General features: G+C 51.1%; 2 protein-coding genes across 3 annotated transcripts; both read left to right on the forward strand.

Annotated features, from left to right (window-relative positions):
• Positions 1-807: 807 nt before the first annotated feature.
• Positions 808-4341, forward strand: LOC119843018 (E3 ubiquitin-protein ligase TRIM7-like). The gene is made up of 2 exons (XM_038371908.2): positions 808-1025; positions 3540-4341. The coding sequence occupies exons 1-2, from the start codon at positions 893-895 to the stop codon at positions 4076-4078; spliced, it is 672 nt and encodes a 223-aa protein (XP_038227836.2). The 5' UTR covers positions 808-892; the 3' UTR covers positions 4079-4341.
• A 1113-nt stretch (positions 4342-5454) lies between these two features.
• SH3BP5L (SH3 binding domain protein 5 like) lies at positions 5455-14556 on the forward strand. 2 transcript variants are annotated; one of them, XM_038371304.2, is made up of 7 exons: positions 5455-5658; positions 6498-7261; positions 9918-9980; positions 10611-10739; positions 10973-11134; positions 11745-11918; positions 12586-14556. In XM_038371304.2, exons 2-7 carry the CDS (start codon positions 7058-7060, stop codon positions 12958-12960), a joined length of 1107 nt encoding a protein of 368 aa, XP_038227232.1. In that variant the 5' UTR covers positions 5455-5658; positions 6498-7057; the 3' UTR covers positions 12961-14556. The 2 variants fall into 2 exon arrangements, with proteins under 2 accessions (XP_038227232.1, XP_043352916.1); XM_043496981.1 differs by lacking the exon at positions 10611-10739 and having other exon boundaries at positions 5526-5658.
• The last annotated feature ends 2685 nt before the right edge of the window (positions 14557-17241 follow it).

A 17241-nucleotide genomic window follows, 5' to 3' on the forward strand; every position in this document is an offset into this window, starting at 1 on the left:
TGGTGGAATCAACAAGTATGGCATGCAGCTCTTTGTAAAAGCATCATGTCTGTGGCTTGGAACTGCATCAATTGTTGGCCTCCTTGGAACTCCTGATATGCCTGTTGCAGCTTCTTAGCATTCACATGGTCCTGCTGCAGGTCCCTGTCATACCCTTCTCCTGCGTCCCCCTTGCAATCTGCTCATAGATGTCCACATTTCTATGTCTGGTCTGTAGCTGTGCCTGCACAGCCTCTTCTCACAGGCCCAGGAGATCCAATAGCTCCTATCTGCTCCAAACCGGAACACGCCTGGAGCATGTAGTCACCATGTGGTCAGCTGGGCAATTGCGTAAAACAATGGAGAGCTGCTAGGTGTGCTCACCAAGCTGGACAATCAAGAAAAGGCATTGCAAAAATTCCAGGGGCTTTAAAGGTCATGGGGGGCTTCTGGCCTGTGTGACCCCTGGCCAGTGGAGTTCACCATTGCAACCAGAGTGGTGGGTATCAGGCATTCTGGGATGGTTGCTAGAGGACTTTAGGGTGAACATAGGTAACACGATGTCTACATTTCTGTTGCATCAGCCTACATACATCAACCATAGATCAGCATCACTTGGGAAGCTGGTGTTACTGTGTTGGCTTAATGGGGTGCTTACGCCGGTGAGGGACACATTTAAGTGTAGACACATGCACAAATGGGTTGATGTAAGGCAGCTAATACCATCCTAACTTTGTAGGGTAGCCCAGGCCTGAGGCTGGGCAAAGGCCCATTCAGGCTGGATAGCAGCATTCATGATGATTGTTCCAAAGGAAACCATGGGAGTCCAGTGGCTTGGTATGCTTTATCCTACAGTCCCAGGAAGGAGATGGGGCCACACTCCCAGTGTCCTGTGGCTCAGTGATCTCTAACTATGTCTCTCTTGGTGGGTTGTAGGTCTGGCAGTGAGAAGCCCTCGAAGCCCCACTTGCAGTCACCAGAGCCATGTGACTGCCGGCTACCCCTGCTGAGCAGCGTCCAGAGGATACAGATAATGGGTTACAGAGGTGAAGCAGGAGCAAATTCCATTCCTTTTCCTCTTGCTGCTGTGGCTAGGCCTACGCGTGACAGCAAGTGGGGCTAGGTCCTGCAGGTCTGGTGTAAATTGTCCGGGCGTTGCTAGCTGTGGTGATTTGCACCAACTGTGGACCTGGCCTAAAAAGAATCACAGGGCTACAGGCTTCCCCAGCAAGGGGCTCTGTGGAAGGAAATGCGGGGGAATGGATCCATATGGCATGCTGTACCCCAGCAATCACATCACTTTCCCAATGTCAACTGGATGGTGTGAAGAAGCCCCTTCATCCACAGCCCTGGGGACTAGGCCTTAGTCCACATAACATGTGGGGCATGGGCAGCGCCAGGGTGAGCGTCCGTCATGCTGTCCCACCTTGGTTCAACCTTCAGGGTGGGTGGGAGAGTTACAGGATAGTTTGGCCTCTGGGACCCAATGGAAAAAGAACTAAGAGTCAGATCCAGAAAAAAGGACTGAGTCACATTAAGGGGGGATATGATAGAGTTAAAAAAAAAAAAAAACTAGTGTGGAGAAATTGAATAAGGAAGTGTTATTTACCCCTTCACACAACACAAGAACCAGGGGTTACCCAATGAAATTAATAGGCAGCAGGTTTACAACAAATATAAGGAAGTACTTCACATAACCTGTGGAACTCTTTGCCAGAGAATGTTGTCAAGACCAAGACTATAACAGGGTTCAAAAAAGAACCAGATAAGTTCATGGAGGAGAAGTACATCAATGGCTATTAGCCAGGATGAGCAGGGATAGTGTCCCTAGCTTCTGAGTGCCAGAAGGTAGGAATGGGCAACAGTGGATGGATCACTTGATGATTTCCTGTTCTGTTCATATCCCTCTGCAGCACCTGGCATTGGCCACTGTCAGAAGACAGAATACTGGGCTAGATGGACCATTGGTCTGACCCAGTATTGCCATTCTTGTGTTATTATCCATCTGCTTGTCTCACCCATGCCGCTAAAGCTGTCAGTGGGAATGGCTTCAAGCCACTGCCAGCTCAGCCACACTGAACTGACACCTCGGGGGAAAGGTCCTGTATCCCATCAACCCCCAAGTCAGCCAGTGCCCCCACTCTAGGTTCAGATCAGAGCTAGCAGCCCCTGGAGGGGAAACTCCCTGTGTCCCCACCCCCCTGAGCCCCATAGGCCCCTGTCACCATGCCTCCGTGGGTCACAACTGACCCAAATTCAGGACAAATTGCTAAGCAATAGGGCAGCCTTATCCCAAAAGTGGTGGTTATTCTCCCATAAGATATACCAAACTAGCAACAAAAGTAAATTTCTGTCTCACCACACGAGCTAACAAGAAATCAGAAAAGCAGTCTCCTTAGGCATTCCAGTCCTGGATTCAATACCCAAACTTTAGTCTTAATGATGAGTGGTTATTTAAAACCAATTTCATCAAAAAAAAATGTTCCCAAAGGACCAGCTACACACCCAAGTCAATATACAACTCAGATCTTACCCAACAATCAGGCTGTTGCCAATCCTTTAGTATCTAAAATCTAAAGGTTTATTTATAGAAAGAAAGAGAAACATGAGAGTTAAAATTGGTTAAAGGAATCAAATACATACAATAATTGCAAAGTTCTTGGTTCAGGCTTGTAGCAGTGATGGAATAAACTGTTGGCTTGTTAAGTCTCTGGTTGCTTCCAAATCATTGGAAGGTCCTCAGTCCTTTGGTAAGAATGCTCTCATTAGTATAAGTCCATAGTCCAGAGGTTTGAGCAGGAAAGAGGCAAAATGGAGATGTTTCCAGCGCCTTTTATAGCTTCTCTGAAGTGAAGGGAAACACATTCTCACTGTGGAAAATTACAGGTGACAAGATGGTGTTTGGAGTCACATGATTTCGCTTAGTTATAGGAAGAAAGTCCATTAGGTGTAGATAGGTGTCTTCCATTGTGAGTTAAGTGTTCTTTAATGGGCCATTCAACTTGAATAGTTCCGTCACAATGTGCTGGCTAAATACCTTGTGGATGCTACCCAGAGCAAACATTTGAAATCCAGATATAGAGGCAATACTCATCACTTCAAATCCAAAAATGATGCATGCATACAAATAGCACAGTCATATTCAGCAAATCATAACCTTTCCATAGACACCTTACTTGATATACTTTATAAAATTTGTTGCAATCAGTGGTAGCAACAATGATCTACATGGTCATATTTTAATCAGATAATGTCACATCCCCTCTTCCTGGAACCTGTGCAGAGCTGGCAGCCCCTATAAAGGAAAGGGCCCATGTCCCATTCCCCACATCCCCTGAGCCAGCCAGTTCCCCAACTCAGAAAACTGAAAAACTCAGTATGTGATATACATCTAGCGGGAGTAGATAGGGACATCTTCTATTTTCTCTAAGTAATGTTTCTCTCCTTGCAATGACCTGATTTGTTCTCTTTCCCCAGCCCAGTTGCACACACTCCCTTTATCTATATCTAATCTAATCTATCTATCTATCTAATCACACATTTTCTTTCTCTCTCTTCAGTGGAGGTGACTCTGAATCCTAAAACAGCCAACCCTGAGCTTGGAGATGAGCGGAAGGACCTGCCCAACTACCGCGAGAGATTCGACACAGCTCCTTGCATCCTGGCCAATGATGGGTTCTCGTTTGGGAGGTATTACTGGGAAATGGAGGTGTGGGATGCTGGCTGCTGGGCTGTGGGGGTGGCCAGGAAGTCAGTGAAGAGAAAGGGACATCTCAGACTCACACCTGAGCATGGCTTCTGGACTGTGGAGATGCACATGGGCAAATACTGGGCTCTCAACATCTCCCTGGCCCTTGTGTACTGCGAGACGCTTCACAAGGTAGGGATTTATCTGGACTACACGGAGGGGCAAGTGGCCTTTTACAATGCTGAGTCCTTGGCCCATCTATACAGCTTCACTGCCTCTTTCAAGGAGGAAATTTTCCCCTTCTTCTATACCAAGGACAAGAAGATCCCACTGGTCATTAATAGGTTCGAGACTGAGGGATGGATTCCTCTGACTGAACAGATGCAGCCTAGTCCAGCCCCCATCATTTGACTTGCGTGTGCTTTCCACTGCCCCAGCACAGACAGAACGAGAGCATGTCGCTTGCATCCGCTTTGCAGTCAAATGTTCCATTTTAATACCATTGAAATGCTGCATTTGGATTTTTTTCTGACTGAAAGTTTGTCAACATGAGTGGAATGGAACATTTCAGTTTTTCATTTTAAATTTTTAAAGTCCAAATCAGGAGAAAACATTTGGATTTTATCAGATGAAACATTTTGATTGACCTAAACCATTCTTTAAAAACGCTGTTTTGCAAGAAATTTCAATTTAAAAAATTCATTCCAATTTGGAGTGAAAATAAATTTTGAAATTGCAGAATTTCTAATAGAAACGAAATTCCAGTTCTCACTCATAGAGTACTATACTCTTCTGGTTTCTAAGCCTTTAGGGGGTTACATTTAAAAGTAATTATGAGGAACAGAAACCTATTCTTTTTCTTTTAAATGAGAGGTGAGATTCTTTGTAATCACAGGACTCTGGGAGCTGGGGCTTTAAGGAAAACAGAAGTTTTGCCATGAAATTGCGGGACTTGGCTTAGAAACCAGAAGATTATTAGAAAGAACTCAATTTTGTTATTCATATTTTATATACAATTATTTTTTAAAAAAATCTTGTGGTTTTAAGCCAATCTCATGATTTCAGGGTGCGCTGTGTGTGTGTCTTCTGACACATCGATCTTGGACACTGTGGGGTTGGTGATGCTGCCATTCCCTCCAAACCATCACACCATGGACCTACCTGGCATTGCCAGGGCAACTATGACCACTGCCTTCGTCGTCATGGCAACTGTGGCCAGTGGATGTGAAAAAAACCTCACAATAAATAAACCCCAGAAAATGAACATGGGTTTTGGGGGTGATTTTGACTCTTTTGTTTATTTGTTTATTTTGAATTAACACCTAATTGTTTTTATTTTTAAAAAAATAATGGTTTCTTCCAGCTAGCTGTTCCCCCAGGATAAAGATGGGACCGTCCCCAGGGATCTCTGATTGGCTGCTGAGCCCCACGTGGTACATCATAGCTCCGCCGCCAGCTTGAACGTGCGAGCAGGCAAGCCCCTGGCTTCCCTTCCAAGGAGAGAACTCCGGGGCGAATGGGTCACGTGGCCATACTGGTGGAGCTACGGGCGCCGCCATATTCTCTTCCCTCGTTGTCGTCACCATCTTGCGTTACGGCAGGAGCAGAGGGCGAGGTAAACAGCTGGCACCCTAGAGTGCCCGGATGTTACTTTCCCTTCAGCTGGGCCGTAAACCAAGATGGCGACGCCCAAGGTAGCTCCAGAATGCCGGCGTCCACGTGTAACTACCAGCTCTCTCACTTTGAGCTTATTTATTTACCTCGGGGAGAAGCGAGTGGAGCGATCTCTCTGAGCCGGCAGGGATGTTTCGCTCTATTCCCTCCCGGGGGCAGAAACGGAGCGGGGGCTGCGCACATGGGAGCCGCCATGTTGTACGGCAGCTATGCGGACGGGGGAAGGGGTGTCCTGGAAGAGCGGGTTCCGGTTCCGCTTGGGCTGGCTGGGTTGGGAGGAGGGGCTGCCGCTAGTTGCTTAGCCTGGCGAGTAGGAGGTAAATAGAGCAGGTCGCCCTTACCCGGGGGTGCCCGCCCCTGTGCACTGAGCCGAGACCCCTGGGGGCGGGACCAGGGCCCGGGGTGCATGGGGGGTGGGGATGGCGGGGGCAGGGTGCATTTCGCGATGTGGGAGGGCTGGGTGCATTAGGGGAGGGGTGGTTGCATGGGAATGTTCGGCTGGGTGCAGGGTGGCAGGGAATGGGCAGCTTGCATTGGAGAGGAGGTTGATGTGCTCTGTATTGGGTGGAGCGGCTGTAGGCTGCTGATAGATGGGTGCTGGCTGCATTGGGAGGAGGGGTGGGCGCAGGGGACATCGGGGTGGGTGCAGCTTGCATCGAGGAAGGGGCAGTGGGATCGTTGCTGGGCACATTGGGGTAGGGGGAGAGGGGCGTTGATTGGGTGTAGGGTGAATTGGGGAGGAGGATGTGGAGTGGACGTAGGAGACTTTGGGGTGGGTGCTGGCTGTATTGGGGTGAGTGCAGGGAGCATTGGGGAAGGGTGGGAGTGTGTGCTGGGTGAATTGGGGAAGAGAAGGTGGGGTGGCTGCTGGGTGCATTGGGATGGGGGAGAGAGTGGTTGGATGGGTGCAGGGTGGATGCAGAGTGCTTTATGGGAAGTAGCAATAGATGAGGTAAGGAGTAAATAGCATGGGATGAAGTGGGAACCTGGTGACTCTTCTGTGTTGTTTAAAAGTGACAGGGTCCCCTTTTGTCTGGGGTGTGTATGTGTATCTGGTGGGGTGGGGAGTCTTGGTGCTGACAGGGGTCTGCCTTACTCTGTTGGTGTCTGGTACAGAGAGCAATGTCTGATTCACTCTCTGCCGCTTATTTTCCAGCCTCCCCTCCTAGCTCTGCAGATCCAGCTGGACCCCAGTTCTCCAGGCTTCACACTCTGACCCCCCGGGGACTGGCTCTCATCAGGGTCTCGCTGGGGCTGGCAGTGGGGGGTGGAGGCATGTCTGGCTGTCTGCCACAGGAGATTATTTTCCACCCCCTCAGCAAGCCCCCTTCCTGGCTTTTGGTCTCTGTCTCAGATTGCTGAGTCTCTGTGGTCCTGATTCTCTCTTTTCTGGGGGACTGAGCTAGCATGTCGCTCCATCCTCTGACTGGGCAGTGAGAAGTGGTTCAGATGCTGGTACGAGGAGGGACATCCATCTAATACCTCCTCTCATGCCTTGTCGCTTGATGCCCCAGCCACTCTCCAAGCTCCTGCTGTAACCCAGGGCTGCCGCGACCATTCCCAGTTCCCTGCCTCCTCATGGCTCGTGTGTTGGTGTGACCCAGTGGATGGGCCCAGCACTAAGATGCCTGTGTCCCTGTGAAGGCTTCGCCAGCAGCCTGCCTGCTGAGGAAGACCTGATACTGCCAAAGGGAGGAGTGGCGTGGGAGCCCCAAAATGGAGAACTCAGACCAGCGGCTGGTTCTAGGTATGAACGTGGGGGATGGGCGCCAGACGCCTCCTGGGGAGCTGCGGACACCCACGCAGGAGGGTGAGGAGCTCAGGGCTCCTATCCCTGAGGATGTCTGCAGTGGTGACGAAACCAAGATGCCGTCAAGGGAACAGGAAGACGTGGAGGAAGAGTTGGATCCCAGGATACAGGTGAGGGCTGGCTGGACCTGGCTTCCTCTAATGCCATCAGTCACTAGTGTGGGTGTGAGCTGCTAGCCAGTGGGAGCTACACATTCCCATGGGGACCTGCTCCATAGGGGATGTCACAGCCCCAGCTGCAGAGCCTGGCTGATGTTTAGCTTGAGCTGTGGAGACTCTTGCTTTTATTACAGGTTCAATCCCTGGTGTTGGTTAAAATGGCCCCCTGTCACCAAGGGCTACCTATGTACATACACCAGAGGGGCAAAGGCATCTGTTGATGTGTGTAGTCCCCATTGCAGAAGGCAGTAACCTGTCTTTGTGGGGTTAGTTTGGTGGTAAACTGGTGTAAACTCCTGTGTGGACACTTGTAATCCAGTTTATAACAATTTATCTTAATCTGATTCTTCATTGAGGGTTTTTCTACAAGGAGAGATTGACCAGCAGAGCTATAGTGGAATAATTATCATGCTGTAGCTATTCTGGTATCACTCCCTGCATGGACACGCTATTCTGGTATAAAAATGACTTTCTTCCAGAAGTTTGAGAAAAATGGTGGGTGAGGTAATATCTTTTATTGGACCGACCAAGCTTTCAAATTACATGCAGGTCTTCAGGTCTGGGAAAGGTATTCTAAGTGTCACAGCTAATACAAGGTTGAAGGGATAGTTTAGTGTAAGTAAAAAGAAAAGGAGTACTTGTGGCACCTTAGAGACTAACAAATTTATTAGAGCATAAGCTTTCATGAGCTACAGCTCACTTCATCGGATGCATCCGATGAAGTGAGCTGTAGCTCACGAAAGCTTATGCTCTAATAAATTTGTTAGTCTCTAAGGTGCCACAAGTACTCCTTTTCTTTTTGCGAATACAGACTAACATGGCTGCTACTCTGAAACCTGTCGTTTAGCGTAAAGTAGTTAGCGCATATTCTAAGGGGCCATTCAAGGTGAAGTGGCCTGTTAACACAGAATAATAGAAGTCCAATAAAAGATATTATCTCACCCCCCCCTTATCTCTCTACAACAACATTCCTCCCTGAATAATTACTTGCGAGTAAACAGTCACTTTTATTCTGGACTGGCATGTCCTTGGGTGGGAGTACACGGGCGTAGCTGTTACAGGATAATAGTATGCTGGACAGTTTCCCTGTTTAGACAAGCCCTGAATTAAATTTAACTGATTTATAAAACATCTTTGAATTGAAATAAGGCTTTGTCTAGATCAGGATTTAAAGGTGTCCTTTAATCCTGTTATCTCACTTGATCTGATTAACATCTCCTGGGACTCCAAGACAAAGCAGCTGTAACTGCAGCCCATGCTAAACTGGTCGAGCTAAAAGCCTTCCTAGGATCCTGGTAATGTAGGGCTGGAAGGGACCTCGCAACAGCCTGTAGTCCAGCCCTTGTAGTCTGTCCACACCTTAGAGTAGGGATTGTCTTTCTTTGTGATAGTACAGTGCAGCCCCTAGGGGCTACCGTAATGTATGTGTCTTAGGTCGCAATCAGAGATCCTGGATCCTTGGTGCAGGGTCCCATCCTGCTGCCTCAGGGAACAGCAGAGCTCAGGTACCATTACACAACTCTGATCATCAATAGTTCTCTGAGTGCATTAGGTCTCTCATCCAGGCCCTTGCTGTCTTGCATCTCGATTGCTGCAGCATCCTCCTCCCTGGCCATGTCCGGTCCCATCTTCTTACCCCACTTACGTTTGATCAGAACGCTGCTGCTGCAAAGATCATTTTCCTGTGACTCCCTCCCCCACACCCCTCTCTGCGAGCTCCCCATTGGCGCCCCTTCACATCACACACAAACTGCTTGTCTTAAGGCTCTTCGTGGCCCTATCTATCACCCCCCCCCCATGCTATCGAGATGTGGAGCCCAGCCTCCGCTCTGCCAGTGACACCAGCCTTCATCACCCACTTGATAAATTTTTCCTGCGGCACCTCCCTGCTTCCTGCCATGCCACCCCTGTCTGGAGGAGGGGGAGCAGCAGCAGCTCCCATAAACACCCACAAAGCCACCTCACTGCCCTTCTTCAAGTGCCTCCTTTGCCACGATCCCTACATGACTCTCAACATTGGTTAGGAGCTGCGGCTGCTGCTTACCGCGCTGATCAGAAGTGACTTGTCATTCCTTTGCACTCCCCATCCATCTGTCTCAGCCCATTGTCTCTTGTCTAATTGAGAGCACATCTGCGTTACTGCAGGTGTTGTACATAGTGTCTAGCATGATGCAGCCATGACCATAATACATGTTGTGTGTCAGAGGCACATTGCCATTAGAGAGCCTGAGTCCTTGGCACAAAGCCCTGTCCTATCTGCTCAGAACAGGTACACACAATGACCCCCACCTCTCATCTAGTACTTCTCACTAGCAGAGCCAAGTGTTCTACAAATTTATCAGCATTTCACAGATGGGTAAATGAGGTAGAGAGGGGCAAAGCGACTTACCCAAGGTCACCCAGCGGCACAGCCTGGTATATACTTTGTGCACTAGGCTGCACTGTGTGTGTGGTGTCATCCCTCACAGTTGTGCCAGGAGTGGAAGGGGTGCAGGGAGGGGCTCTCGCAGACTGGGAGGGGAGACCTGTCAGGGTGGCACTGTCCTGCTGAGCTGGGCATGGCATTGGAGCGGGTACCTGAGCCTCCTGCTCTGCTTCCCCCTTGCAGGAGGAGCTGGAGCATCTCAACCAGGCCAACGAGGAGATCAACCGGGTGGAACTGCAGCTGGATGTGAGTAAGCGCTGGGCTCCCTATGGGGCCGGCTGCCTTGCCTCAGACTGAGCACGAGCCTGCCACGACCACCCTCATGTTACAGTCCTGTCCAGGCCATGGAGATCCCTGGCAGCTCCCACCGATTGTCTCCGTGCTGGGCCAGCGAGCCTGGCTGTTACCTTGTGGTGGTCGCAGCTCTTACTGGGCATTCAGTGACCCTTGGAGCTGCTTCTGAAGCCCCTGCGCTGCCCTGTGAAGCTAAGCAGAGTTGGGCTGGATTAGCACTTGGGAGGGGGGCAGGAGTGCTCTCTGGCAGTCAGTTTCTCAGTGTAGGGCCTGTGCTGAAGGGAGTGGGGTGGGGCTCAGCAGGGGGTACTCTCCCTTGGCAGTCAGTGCTGGTCCCAGTGCAGCGTTAGGGGGTGCTGTGCTGCAGGGAGCATGGTGGGGCTCAGCAGGGGGTGCTGTGCTGCAGGGAGCATGGTGGGGCTCAGCAGGGGCCACTCTGCCTCGGTGGTCAGTGCTGGCCCCAGTTCCCCATTGCAGCGTTAGGGGACGCTGTGCTGCAAGGAGCAGTGCAAGGGTCAACGGGGTACTCTCCCCTGGCAGTCAATGGTGGCCCCAATGCTGCTGCTCTCCTCCCCACTGCAGGAAGCCAGGACTACATACCGCAGGATCCTCTCTGAATCCGCCAGGAAGCTCAACACCCAGGGCTCCCAACTGGGGAACTGCATTGAGAAAGCGCGTCCATACTACGAGGCCCGTCGCCTGGCCAAGGAGGTGTGAATGCTCTCCTCTGCCCTGCCTGGCGTAGCCCCCTCCCCGGCACATGCCAAAATTAGACTCCTGGGTTCTGGCCTGGCCCTGGGGAGTGAGTGGGGTCTAGTGGGTTAGAGCAGGGGGGTGGGAGTCAGGACACCTGGGTTCTATCCCTGCTCTGGGAGAGGAGAGAGGGCAGGAGTCCCTTGCCCTACTCTCTCTCCCTGTGTGACTTTCCTCTCCCCTCCACACAGGCCCAGCAGGAGACACAGAAGGCAGCGCTGCGGTACGAACGGGCAGTCAGCATGCACAATGCTGCCCGCGAGATGGTCTTTGTGGCAGAGCAGGGCGTCATGGCCGACAAGAACCGTCTCGACCCTACCTGGCAGGAGATGCTCAACCATGCCACCTGCAAGGTGAGATGTGGGGGTGGGGCCGGAGGTTGTACCACCCATGTAGGGGGGAACCATACCACTTGCAAGGTGAGACATGGGGGAGGGAGGGGGCTGTACCAACCACATGGGAGGGAACCATGCCATTGGGGAAGTCAGACATGGGGACTTGGCCAGAGAGTCATACCAATCATGGGGTATGCGGGAATTATACCAACCACATGGAGGTGCTGATGATGCTACCTGCTAGGGGAGAACTGGGGGACCACATTGACTGGGCACAACGGGAGGAGGATTTTGCCATCTGCCTGGTGAGAGCTGGGAGCATGGACATGGTGGAGGCAATAACCAAATGATCATGCAGTCTGCCAGAGGAGGGGTGGGGGTGCCACAAGGAATTGCACAGAGAATGGGGGGGTAGTAGGTTGCGCCCCACCGGGGGGTGACAGCCCGAGTCCCTGTCAGGGAAGGACGGATGGGGAGGGGTGATGGAGCTGGATGAGGTGTGCGTGGGAGGAGGGGGAGTGGATGGAGGAGACTGAGACCTGCAAGGCTCCGTGCGTACGTGAGGGAACAGGCTGGGGGGGGAACGGGGACCTGCTCTGAGCTGCGTGTCATCCTGCTCCGGCTGCAGGTGAATGAGGCGGAGGAGGAGCGGCTGCACAGCGAGCGGGAGCACCAGCGTGTCACCCGGCTCTGCCAGCAGGCCGAAGCCAAGGTGCAGAGCCTGCAGAAATCCCTCAAGCGCGTCATCGTAAAGAGCAAACCCTACTTCGAGCTAAAGGCCCAGTTCAACCAGATCCTCGAGGTGAGGCGTTACAGCCGCACTGAGATCCTGGGGGGACCGGGGCATACATCTGCCCCCGCTGAGATCCCAGCATCCCGCGGGGGGGGGGCACACACGCATGCCCCCGCTGAGATCCTGCCATCCCCAAGGGGGCCGGAGCACATGCACACGCGCCCCCGCTAACATCCCGGTGTCAGTGATTTGGGGGCTGGGGGGTGTGTGCAGCTGGGGTGAGACATACCCACCCCTCTGAGATCCCACAGTGCCCTGAGTGACATGTTCCTGCCAGCCTTTGTTGCTGCTCCCTACCCAGGAAGGGATGGATTTTCTCATGGGGTGCTGCCCTCCCCTGGCTGTGGGGCCTGGGCAGGGGAGCAGGGTGAGATGTGAGGCTGTGATTGGGTTTAGAGAGGGGTGGGGTGCATGTGTGTTTGTCTGTGCGCACACGTGGATATGTGCAAGGAAGAGTGGGGGTGGGGCTGAGCATGCAGTGGGTGGACTGAATTTGTAGGATGGAAAGAGGGGGTGTCTTTCTATCCTGGGTTTGGCTCCTCTTCTCCACTCCCCAAACCCTGGTGCACAAGGCCAAGGTGATGGGGCTGGAGTGGTGGGGTGGGCGGGGAGGGTTTGTGCACACTGTGTGGTGGCAGAGAGAGCTGTCTAACCCCTGATGTCCTCCAACCCCCAGGAGCACAAGGCCAAGGTGACGGGGCTGGAGCAGCAGGTCTCCCAAGCCAAAATGCGCTACTCGGTGGCGCTTCGTAACCTGGAGCAGATCAGCGAGCAGATCCACGCCCGGAGGCTGCAGCGCCTCATCCAACGCCGGGCCTCACCGGTAGGGGCGGAGGCGGGGGCCGGGCTGGGCGCTGAGTGCCCCCCCACGGACACGCTCTCCATGCTCAGCCTGCAGACCATCGCCTCCGACCTGCAGAAATTCGACTCGGTGGAGCATCTGCTGGGGCTGTCGGACGCCACCAGTCTCAACAACGATGAGCTGGAGGAGCAGGAGCAGCGCCGGGGCGGACAGAGCCAGTTCAAGCACCACCGCAGCGTCAGCCTCTAACCCACCTCCCTGGCCCTTCCCCTTGGCAAGCCCAGCCGGAAGCGGCTGTGCCAGCAGGGTGAGGAGGGAGTACTGTGGCTGGATGCTGCGGCACTGAGGGGGAGCAGCCTTTCACGGATCCGCAAAGCACCGCTGCTTCCTAAGGGGGGGCCCAAAGACACTGCACCTCCTGGGGGTGTTACTCATCCTCTCCTCTCCCCCCCCTTTCATGAGTGCCCTCTGACACTACACCTCCCAGGGGCCATTGCTCATCCCCTCCCCTGCAGGTGAGTGACACTGTGCTGGGTGACCCCTGACACTACACTTCCATGCAGGTGTTGCTGTACTGACACAAGTAGCATGGAGGCTGCTGATTCCAGCCAGCAGGGCTGTCTAGGTCCCCTGGGGCAGGGCTCCATGCTGGAGCCAGGAGCAGACATGGCCCTTTGCTGGAGCGGGGTCACCTGCAGACCCCGCTTCCAGCATGCACTGATCAGAGCACCCAGTTCCCTTGAGCGCCGCATGCTGGCAGCTGGGGTCTCCCCAGAGAAAAGACAACAGCACCTCTGGTTTTATGCACACTATTCGTGGTCTGCTGCCTTTGCTGACCTGGTCTCCGGCACTGCTGCATGTCCTGGGGAGGGGGAGTGAAACTAGCTGCTGTCTGACAGACTACATTCCTGGTGGAGGCACAGGCCCTAGCTTGGGGCTACTGCATGTGTACATCCTGGGGGACAAGGCGGGAGCTATGGAACAAGGGCCCTATAGTGTCAGCTCTCTGATAACTACAACCTAGTTCTTGTCCCCAAGCACAGGTTGGTGAGGGCTGCTGCTGAGACATAAAGATGGCCTGGAGCCAATGCCCTCTCCTAGTGCAAACACAGACTGGGTCAGTCCCCTCTGCCTATCCTGTGGAGCCTGCAATGCTCACTGGGTGGGTTGCTCGTTCACCTCCTGCAATGTAACAGGGATGCTCCTGTGAGAATTTGGGTGCTTGGTGCCTGGGGTTCATCTCTCAGTGGCAGAGATTACAGGAGCAGCCAGTGCAAACTTTATAGCCTTCCCCGCTGCTCAAAGGCGGCTGGGCTCAAAGATGCCTGGAGTCTGCCCTCTGAGCAGAACACCTTCACCCGAAAGGTGGCAAGGAGCTGATTCCTTCCCCGACCAGCAGGTGGCACCAGATGGTTCACCCTGGGCAGCTCCTTGTACTCTTACCTAGCCTGGTTCCTCCAGATTCCTTAGGTCAAATCCCCCTCAACTCTTCCTTTATATTGAGACAAATAAGTGTCAAAGGTGCGTGGAAAGTAATTTGCACTAATTGGTGTGGGGAGGCCTTGGTGTCTGTTGGGAGGAAGAGCTCCTTGTGCATATCCTCTGTCCCGCAGCCCACTTTGGGCTCATCTGTATCCCCTGTGGTCTCCCAGGAGCCAGGGTTGCCTTCTCTCTGGGTGATGGGTGCCCCTCTTGGTGGGGGGGCTGTTGCTGCTGTGCCCTGGTGTGGTTTCACTCTGCTGTGGCTGTGGTGATAACTCTGACAGTTTGAGGCAGCCCAGTGGATCTGTATGAGTGAGTGGCTGTGCTGTGTATTTTCTTTAAAATAAAGATGCCCCGTGGAGATTTGTGTGTCTCTGTCTCATGATTCAGTGTAATCCTGGATTGTCCACACTGTAAACACACAGTATTGTAACCAGTTCCCAGGACTCTCATCTGACCTGGGTACAACACAGGGATTAGCTGTGTTCATGCAGTGGTTGTTTTTTGTAACCACTCAGCACTGTTTCAACCTTGGAGCTTCATATTCACTGTACAAATTCTGCAAAAATTAACTCCACTCGCTGGCAGGAGTTGGCTGTTATCCACTAGAGGGGGATGTTGGACAGTTTGCCAGGGTGTTACAATTTCACAGTACAGTCTCGTCAGCTGTATTTTTTTTTTTCACTGCACTGCCAATTTGTGTGTAATGGGGAAATCTCTACAGCCATCCCAAAGTGCCTCAGCAGACTAAGGGTTTATCTACACTGAAAATTTTTCACTTACAGTGATGTAACTCCCTTCATGGTCACTCTTGTTCCAGAGTTAGTGGCTTTTTAAAGCTTAGCTTAAAATGGAAAAAGGTCACTCTTAGTAAGAATAAGTGTCCATGTGGGGAGATACACTGGTGCAATTATAGTGGTTTAAATTCACTTCTGTCATACCATGAAAGCTTCCTGTGTAGACAAGCCCTGAGAGAGACCCTGCAGTGAGTTAGTGGCAAAGCCAGGAATAGAGGTGTTTGGAATAAATGTAAATATTTTTGTTGGAAAAATAAATATCTATCTTTTGAGGGCAGTGGGTGAAATATCAATTTCTATGAAAATTCCTTGGGGGAGGAAATATTTTTAAACCTTTAGAAATTTATTTTGAATTTTATGCTTCAATTTTATTTTTCAAATAGTTATTTCATGCCACATTAATAGTTCATATTATGCACCAATGACATGTCATATTCTTTCTTTTATAAAATCATGAAGGGCAGCTGCTATTTAGTTCTGGTGGAAACATTTTATCTTTTCTAGGTCAAAATATCCCCTGTTTGTGCTGTGATGAAACAGTTTAACATTTTGTTTTGTTAAAAAGAAAAGGAGTACTTTTGGCACCTTAGAGACTAACAAATTTATTTGAGCATAAACTAACACAGCTGCTACTCTGAAACCTGTTCTGTTAAAGTATGTGTTTTGTATATTTTGCAGTCATACAAGCAACCTATTCAAAACAATGTAGCATTGCTTAATTAGAAGTCAGCAGGGAAGATTCTTAGGTTAGTGTGGGAAAGCTAAGCTTAAGGCAGAGTCCATATGGGTAGCAGCAATGGCCTCATGATGCCATGCTCTTCTCAGCTCTATCTTTGCCCTCTCTGTGCAGCTGTAGCAGCAAACTGAAGACCTATCTATTGACACCTGCCCTTCCTTTAGTTCCAAGTACAGTCTTTTACTCTGCTTCCCTGCAGAGTACTGGGGAAAGTCATCTGCTCTGTGGCCTGGTTGTGACATTCCCCTCTCATGTTGACCGGTGATCTGCTAGGTCACTCCAAGCCTTGACTCTGGGAGCCAGCCTTACCCAGCTCTGCTGTGAGAACCCCCGCTCCTGGGCTGTTCACACACAGCCTCTGGCATGTAAGCTGCTCCTGGGATCGTGCAACCGAATGACACTAGCCGGTATCTCCGGTCCCAGACACAACCCTAGGAATGACAGGTTTCAGAGTAGCAGCCGTGTTAGTTAGGTATTCATGGGTCTGAAATTGCCCTTATCCGTTGACCTTCAGGTCACACTGCAAAGCCTGTCTGTTTGGGCAGGCACTTGCAGATTAGTGGGGTGGGTTTGGGGGAGTGATGGGGAGATTTTGATTTGTAATATGTGTGGAGAGGAAAAAATATGCTACGGTGTGGTGTGATGATTTTTCTATTGCATCTTCTAATGGTTGGTGAGGATGGGGTCTGCTTTATTGTTTTACATAAAGCCAAATAAATGCATACAATAGATGTCCATCAAATAATGAAACATCACAACCTGGTCAGTTAGGCTACGGGTGTTCTAGTGATGTGATTGCTCAGTCATCACATTTTTATCAGTGAGCCTGTGGGGTTTGGTCACTGAGACCAGCCCAGTTTCATTTCTTGCTGGATGTAGGATCATTTGCTCAGTGCAAAGTTTCAAATGAATGGGCATTCAATATAGTTTTATGACTAAACCTTGGAAACCTTGTACTTTAGATATGGATGAAACTTTATGGGCATCATAAACTCTGGAAGCCAGGACTGTGCTCTCTTAACCAGGACTATAGCTGTTCCTCATTGCCCCAAAAGGCAGAGTAAAAGGTGGTCTACCTAGAAAAGTCACATCAGCATATCTGTGTCTCTGAGGGATGTGAAAATCCACACCCTAGGGAGGTGTAGTTAAACCAACCTAATCACCAGTGCAGACAGCGGTAGGTTGATGGAAAAATTCTTCTGTCAACCTAGGTAACACTTTTTGGGGAGGTTGATTAACTACACTGATGGGTAATAAGTGTCTACCCTAATGCACTACAGCAGTGCAGGTGCAGCTGTGTCCCTGTAATGGTTTAAGTGTAGACATAGCATTAAATAAAGAACCATGGAGTAGAGAGAGTTCTGTGTGGGGCTTGTTACCCCTCTACCAGCTCATGCAATGGGGAAATACCTAATTAAATAGATTTAGAAAACATGCTGCTTTCATTCACATCCCACTTTAAAACCCGCTTCTTCTGTAAGGCCCTTGACATGAGATTATCACTTAAAGAATAAA

This window comes from Dermochelys coriacea, chromosome 14, assembly GCF_009764565.3.
Source record: "Dermochelys coriacea isolate rDerCor1 chromosome 14, rDerCor1.pri.v4, whole genome shotgun sequence".
NCBI lineage: Eukaryota > Metazoa > Chordata > Testudines > Dermochelyidae > Dermochelys > Dermochelys coriacea.

What these genes read in the sequence shown, in the direction of transcription:
- LOC119843018 (XM_038371908.2), top strand. Translation starts at nt 893, where the DNA reads ATGTCTCTCTTGGTGGGTTGTAGGTCTGGCAGTGAGAAGCCCTCGAAG. An exon ending in ACAGATAATGGGTTACAGAG is followed by an intron (nt 1,026 to 3,539) that starts GTGAAGCAGGAG and finishes CTCTCTCTTCAG; the next exon opens with TGGAGGTGACTCTGAATCCT.
- SH3BP5L (XM_038371304.2), top strand. Translation starts at nt 7,058, where the DNA reads ATGGAGAACTCAGACCAGCGGCTGGTTCTAGGTATGAACGTGGGGGAT. An exon ending in GGGTGGAACTGCAGCTGGAT is followed by an intron (nt 9,981 to 10,610) that starts GTGAGTAAGCGC and finishes TCCCCACTGCAG; the next exon opens with GAAGCCAGGACTACATACCG. An exon ending in CCCGTCGCCTGGCCAAGGAG is followed by an intron (nt 10,740 to 10,972) that starts GTGTGAATGCTC and finishes CCCTCCACACAG; the next exon opens with GCCCAGCAGGAGACACAGAA.